Source organism: Physeter macrocephalus, chromosome 3, assembly GCF_002837175.3.
Source record: "Physeter macrocephalus isolate SW-GA chromosome 3, ASM283717v5, whole genome shotgun sequence".
NCBI lineage: Eukaryota > Metazoa > Chordata > Mammalia > Artiodactyla > Physeteridae > Physeter > Physeter macrocephalus.
The window spans coordinates 21,737,288-21,744,991 of record NC_041216.1 but is presented as its reverse complement, the minus strand read 5'-3'; the positions used below and the strand labels follow the sequence as shown (position 1 = coordinate 21,744,991).

At 46.6% G+C, this 7,704-nt stretch overlaps 1 protein-coding gene across 1 annotated transcript in view; it reads left to right on the top strand.

Moving 5' to 3' along the window:
- KAZN (kazrin, periplakin interacting protein) overlaps positions 1-7,704 on the top strand; it is a 1,042,391-nt gene that overhangs the window by 889,765 nt on the left and 144,922 nt on the right. The window contains 1 exon segment of the mRNA XM_028487818.2: positions 3,558-3,580. Coding sequence (XP_028343619.1) covers positions 3,558-3,580 — 23 coding nt within the window.

Sequence of the window (7,704 nt, the reverse complement as noted above, 5' to 3'; positions counted from 1 at the left end):
GGAAGATCCCACGTGCCGCGGAGCGGCTGGACCCGTGAGCCATGCATGGCCGCTGAGCCTGCGCGTCCGGAGCCTGTGCTCCGCAGCGGGAGAGGCCACAGCAGTGAGAGGCCCGCGTACCGCAAAAAAAAAAAAAAAAAAGCATATTGCCTAGTGCCCTGGGATCACAGAGAGAGGCTTTGTGAAGCTAGAGGAAGTAATTCTAAAAAGCTGCACTTTTTAGAACTGGTCCACTTCAGTACGTTTACTGAGCGCCCCGTGTGCACCAGGCAGTTATGTGGGAAGGCAAACATGCCGAGGACGACTCCTCCCCCTGCTGGAGCTCAGTGCAGAGGCATCAGTAAGTACCTTACGGTGGGAGGCCACATAGCACAGTGGGTGGTACGTTAACCACTCTGAACCTTGGTCTCCTCATCTGTAGACTGGAGATACCTATGGTTGCTCATAGAATCATTGAGAGGATCAGGTGAGATGATATCTGTGTTTACGCCCCCTGTGTTCACATACAATTAGTCCTCAGTAAACTAGCTATCATTCTGGGTGTGGCTGCTCTAGGGGAGAAATACACAAGGTCTAGAGGAAAATAAAGGCTGGACGGACTAAATCAATTGGTGTGTGGGATGAGGGCTAATCAGCTAAGGCTTCACTGAAGAGTTGCCTCCGTGCTAAAGATGAGAAGGAATCATGGATCCTGAGAAGCCAGAAACGGGTGCACTTTTCTTCATTTCCATCTTGCATGTCCTTTAATAGTTAAACACCTTATAAGCATCCTTCGTATGGGGAAGGTTGAGGGGAAAGATTAGAGCGATTTGCTAATAATAGCCAAATTCTTATCTCCCCATTGTTGGCAATTTCCCACCACATTTTTGGGTCTGTTCTGTTTTCCATCGGAACTGATGACTCGGTGAGAGGAACACCTATGGAAAACCCACAGCCAAGGACAGCTCTCTCTGTAAAGCCGAAACCCAGAGAGGAGAGAACTTTGAATCCTACAGGGCAAGAAAGCCCTGAGCCTTTATTTTCCTGGAGATTTCGTTTTGCTGATAGACAGAGCCTGAGGACTTGGTGCTATCCCTGTTGCAAGATCTCCAGTTTTTACGTAGTATTTTGACTCACTGCAGGGCCGAAATTAACAGTCCAGGGTCAAAGATCTGGACCCGGCAGCATGTCCTTCTTGGGAAAACCAGCCCGGAAGAGTGTCTCAGAGCAGCCAGACACCCACTGCAGGGAAAATGCCTTTTGGACGGTCCTGTTCTGAGTGGGAGTCCCAACCATGGGCCTCTCCTAACTTGGTCCGTGTGGTCCGTGGGCAGGTCAGTGCCCACCAGGTGACAGGAGCAGGCATCGCTCAGCTGACATTGAAAAAACCTCAGCAGTTGATGTCTGAGGGTGACCACCTGAAAACAGGACCTCCTGGCCAGGACTCCAGGATTTTAATTGAACTGCCAGGATGTGGAAGGCAGCGCTGGAGTGATAACCCAGAGGGATATAAATGTCACTTTCATTCCAGAGAATATTACCAAGGTGGCTGCAAAGTCCAATTTTCCTTGCCAAGCCTTTTATTCAACCTAAGGGTTAAGTTCGAGCAGAGAGGGACCAGCTATATGCCATAGCCTTGATTTGGTCCTAATGCATGTATATCTATGTCATCGTGGAGATGTAAATATTCATGAATGAACGGAGAACCAGAGCAATTAGAAAGTCCAAGAATCCACTCTCTCTGTGGTATGAATTTCTCTGAGCATTTTTATAAGGAGCATGGACTCCTATTATAATAAAAGATAAAGAAATAAAGATGAAAAAAGCTCTGGATATGAGGCTTCGATGTATACTGCTATTTTGAGACATAATTATTTGTTCTTAATGAATTTGTGAAGATGTTAATAAGACTAGCATGTATGCAGCACTTCTTATGAACCTGGCGCTTTACGGGCAGGATTAATAGAATTTTTTTTTTTTTCTTTTTGGCTGCGTTGGGTCTTGGTTGCTGTGCGCGGGCTTTCTCTAGTTGCGGCGAGCGGGGGCTACTCTTTGGTGTGGTGCATGGCCTTCTCATTGCGGTGGCTTCTCTTGTTGCAGAGCACGGGCTGTAGAGCACCTGGGCTTCAGTAGATGCGGCTCATGGGCTCAGTAGTTGCGGTGCACAGGTGTGGGATCTTCCCGGACCAGGGCTTGAACCCGTGTCCCCTGCATTGGCAGACGGATTCTTAACCACTGTGCCACCAGGGAAGTCCCCAGAATTAAAAGAATTTTTGCAATAACTTTGTGACACTCTGTATGGAGGTAAAATCACCCCCACTTTATGCACATGGAAACAGAGGCTCAGAGAACTTCAGCAGCAAGACCTTGTGCTTGCATCGGTGCTGCCAGTCTATGGAGGAGTTGCCTAAGACTGGGTCCCTGCCATAAAATGCAAAACACAGGAGATTCAAACAAACATAGGATTTCAAGTGGTCACTCTCCAAGGTCTTCTGCTCTCCCTATTTTTCATGTGTCCCACCTGGACGGAGGGGCACAGTTTGGAGGTTCCCTCTGAGATCCTCCAGGATAGCCACCATTGCTTGTTGACCTGTCAATAATCCTAGAGCAGCATGGAACATCAACTCCAATGCCCATGGAAGCCTGACAGGTGATGGAGCCCAGTAAAGTTGGTTGGGAGCAATGGTTCAACAGAGAGAGCTGGCCCCATCCAAAGGAAGACGTTTCCACTCAGCTCCAGCTGGTTGTAAGCTTGTGGGACTGCAGGCCCAGTGCGGCCAAATGGTTTGCTTTTTCAAGGGAAGCTGGGGAGTCCAGATCTGCGCAATTTCCCAATTTTTCAATCACTGGCAGCTCATTCAAAATGTTAGCCAAGTACTACCAGGTAGGGTTAAATTTGGCCCAACGTGCAGCCACCTCTTACCCAGAGCCTTGCAGCGTTCTTCACAGCTGACTTTCAACAAAAGCTTTTGAGTTAATGAATGAATGAAGGACTAGGCAAAGAGTTCATTTCAGGGCCCAGCCCTTTGGACCTCTTCTGTTGCCGGTTAGTGGTAGAATGAACCCACCACATCGTCACCAGCAGCAGGAAGAAAAGCAGCCCGAGTCGGGCCCTGTTGTCAACAATCCTTGATCCTGATAAGTGTGGCTTGCTAGTGGCAATTGGGTTTTGCTTGGGCTGGAATCATCAGTATCGCCTCCATCTGAATTCTAGAACCAGGCAGTTGACGTCAGGAGGTTTGGAAAGTCCGCTGAGTGTGGAAACTGTATCTTGGTCAGACGTTTACCCTTCCAGGCCCCCAGCAGAATGTCTGACCGATGGGAGGGTCTTAGTGCTTCAGTGAATGAGTGAAATCAAAACTGATTCTTCATTTGTTCATTCATTCACCGGATATGTTTTGACCATCACTGTGTGCTGGCAAATGGGATTCCAGTGGTAAATGGTAGACTTGCTCAAGGCTAATGGTCTGGCGGGATAGGTCGATGCTGAAGAAGTAACTGGGAGCGTGCCGGGTTTGGGACAGGGCTATAGTATGGCAAGTGTTGCAGTGGGTGTAACTCAGCTCGGTGGTCAGAAGAGGTCCCTCTGAGGAGGTGATGTGTAACTGAAGGATGGAGGTTGAACAGGGATACACTCAAGGGAACTGTGGTAGGGGGAGCCAGAGCGGGCAGGATGTGCAAATGTCCTGATGCAGAGGGAACCAGGAGCACAGAGAAAAGTAGAGGGTGGCAGAGATGGACTGGGCCAGATCATGCAGGAAGCCATGGTGAGAGTTTGGACTTCAGCCTAAGAGTAAGAGAAAGCGGCAGAAGGGCTTAAACAGGAAGGGGCATGATGATTTGCATCCTAAAAGATCTTTCTCCCTAAAGTGTGGAGGACTGATCAGACACAGTCAAGAATGAAGGTAGAAACTATGATGGGAGTTAATGTGTGTGTCCAGGCAAGAGGTAGGATACTAACTTAGACTAGGGTGCAGTGAGAGTCAAGGAGAATGCCAGGGACATGTGAACTATTTAACAGGTAGAATCGACATGACTTGGTTGTTGATTGGCTGTGGGGGATGAAGGTGACTGCCTTAAGAACCTGTAAGGGGGGGGTGGTACCGTTGGTGAGATTGGGAACACTGGTGGGTGCTATGGGTGCATCATTTTCTGAGCCGCCATCACTTAGACTACGGTGTCAATGTCTACCCTGGAGCTATACAGCACAGCAGTCCTGTGGGTGAGGAGGGTTAGGAGGAAGGGATTGATTTCGTTTGGAGTTTAACAAAGAAACTAGCAAAACATCTCCAAAGCCCCAGTTGTAATTTTCCCTTATCATCTGACCAAAAGTGGTCAAAGTTAGGAAATTGAATTTTCAAAGTAGTTAGGCCTTAAAAAGAACCAGGCCCTCGATGCTTCTGAGAAAGAAACATGCATTTTCAATCTTTCAGAAATTACTAATGGGAAACAGTCCTCCTCCCTTCCCCCACATAGAAGCAGGAATTGCCTTTGAGACTACAGCATTCCGAAGAACTGGGAAAAGTCGAGTAAGAAGTCCAGTTAGACATCTTAAGACTCATACCGGCTCAGTGTCCAAATAAGCCCATAAGTGACTGGAAATCCCCAAATCCTGGGTTCTCACCCATGTGACCTTGCCCTTCCTACTGTGTTCACTGTGGGAAGAGGGTGCAGGGTGAGCCCACATCCTGCCAAGTATGACCCGCTGTGATCATTGCCATATGAACACAGTATGTTCTTGCAGAGAAGGAAGACAGACTTTTTTTAAAGGCCTAATAAAGGGACAGAAATACTGCCCCAAACTCCTTAAAAGAAAGCTCTGAGGACAGATGAGACCAAAGATATAAAGTCATTCTGGTCTTGAAAACAAAGATGCCATGAAAGCAGACAGCATCTCTGAGATGCGAAGGATGAAGGGAGGGAAGGAATCGTTGCTCTTTCTAAGATGACAGAAATATTTAATCTGGTAGAGGACACAAGACCATGATCCAGTCCTGATGGCCTATGTCAGCCTTTCTCTGGGTCTTTGACTATTTTCCTTCTCATCCTGCATTTTTCTCCAATGAATCCCTTTTGGTTGGGGAGCGAGTCTAGGGTGGTAACTTATCAGAGTCAGAAGACCCCCCAAGGCACACACGCACCCCCGGTGCGGATTACCCCATGTTTCAGTTCTCTTTTGCTGCATAACAAACAACCCTAAAACTTAGTGGCTTAAAATAACCATTTTATTTTCTCACCCTTCTGTGGGTAAGGGATGCAGCGAGCCTGAACTCCGCGGCCCTGCTCCACGTGGAGTTGGGAGGGTCTCTCATGAGCTTGTGTTCAGATGGCAGCTGGACTGAAATGCCCAAGGTGGCTTCACTCATGTGTCTGGCACCTGGGTGGGGGCACCTGGGAGCCTAAGACCTCTTTCTCCGTGTGCCTTCCGTCACGTGACTAGCTTAGGCTCCTTTGTCCGGGTGGCGAATCCCAAGAGTGAGTGTTCCGGTGACAAAAGTGGAAGCTGCAGCTCTCTTAAGACCCAGACTGGGGAGTTATCCAATGTCACTTCCCTTGAGTTTTACTGGCCAAAACAAGGGACGGGGACCACCCAGATCCAAAGTCAGGGGAAATAGTCTCCACCTCTTGAGAGGATCACGTCACAAAGGAACATGTGAGATGGGAAATACTGCAGTCACCTTTGGAAACACAATCCTCCATGTCCAATGTCTAGGTTAACCTCTCAGACCACAGAATTTATCACTCATTTTGCGTGTCCAGTTCCAGGAGCCAGTTCCAAGGAGCACTCCCAGGGGTTCCTGGGTCTTTGCACATGCTGCTCTCTTGGATGACAAACAGATCTCCCCACTTGCTGCGGGAAGCTCATGCATATATTTACCTCTGAATTTAAGAACCATAATGGATTGGCATTGGCTCCTGACCTTGCAGAAATAATGAACAAACAAGATGTAGGTCTTCAGGGCAATTGCTTTCTTTTTGATTTCCTGGGCTGATTACTATTGATTATCTGCTGTGCACTTGTTAATTTCCTTTTGACAGGCTCTCTTCTCCGAACAGTTCCTGGGAAGGGCTTGGTTTTGTTATTCTTTCCTGGGATTAAGGCACTGTGTATGCTAAACAACCCCATCATTCAACAGAGAGCAACCAGTGACCTCTCCGAAAGTGAAGTGACAGGCAAACATCATTCAGGAAGTTTACTTACTCATCCTTAAGAAACATTGCAAGAATGCTAGTGATGTGATATAAATCATCTCCTCCTTTGCCGATGCTAATTGCAGTGTACCTGGGGTTACTGATAATTTTGTGATAACAGGTACCATTTAGTTTGTGTCAGGCTCACTGCTCAGTGTTTGACAAGGTTAATCTGATTAATTCCTCCCAACAAACCCATGATGTAGTCCCTGACACTATTCCAAGTGTTGTAGATATCCAAAGGGAGAGCTTTAGAATATGCAGAGGCTTTGGGACATCAGAGCCAAAATTTTTTTTTTTTTTTTAAGCCAAGCATGTTCCCTCTTTAGGGCTTTTGAACTTGATATTGCCTCTGCCTCAAAGCCCTAGCCTGATTGCTGCTCTTTGCACGGTCCCTCCATCTCGTCCTTTGGGTCTCTGCTCAGATGTCAAGTCTTCAGAGAGGCTTCTGCCTCCCCAGCCTCCCTTCCCTCACATCACCCTGTTTTATTTTATTCCTAGCACATCTCTCGAACCAGTAGATACTTCTTCTATTTGGAGGTTTACAGTGTCTCTCCTCTATTCTGGAATACACGAGAAGCTAGTTTGTGGGTTCATTTCTTCGTTAGCTCAAAAACTATTTGTTCAGTGAATGGATGAACCCACATCCTCACTCACTCACTACCTGAGTGACCTTGGCAAGTTACTGAACATGTCGGAGCCTCAGGAGTCCCATATGTCAAATGGGGATAGTAAGTAGAAACCTACCTGCTACGGTTGGTGTGAGAATTTTTTTTTGAATTTTTGAATTTTATTTTATTTTTTTATACAGCAGGTTCTTATTAGTTATCAATTTTATACACATCAGTGTATACATGTCAATCCCAATCTCCTAATTCATCCCACCCCCACCCCCCCACCACTTTCCCCTCTTGGTGTCTATACGTTTGTTCTCTACATCTCTGTCTCAATTTCTGCCCTGCAAACCAGTTCGTCTGTACCATTTTTCTAGGTTCCACATATATGCATTAATAAATGATATTTGTTTTTCTCTTTCTGACTCACTTCACTCTGTATGACAGTCTCTAGGCTCATCCACGTCTCTACAAATGACCCAATTTCATTCCTTTTTATGGCTGACCAATATTCCATTGTATATATGTACTACATCTTCTTTATCCATTCATCGGTCAATGGGCATTTAGGTTGCTTCCATGACCTGGCTATTGTAAATAGTGCTGCGATGAACATTGGGGTGCATGGGTCTTTTTGAATTATGGTTTTCTCTGGGCATATGCCCAGTGGTGGGATTGCTGGATCATATGGTAATTCTACTTTTAGTTTTTTGAGGAACCTCCTACTGTTCTCCGTAGAGGCTATATCAATTTACATTCCCACCAACAGTGCAAGAGGGTTCCCTTTTCTCCACACCCTCTCCAGCATTTGTTGTTTGTAGATTTTCTCATGATGCCCATTCTAACTGGTGTGAGGTGATACCTCATTGTAGTTTTGATTTGCATTTCTCTAATAATTAGTGATGTTGAGCAGCTTTTC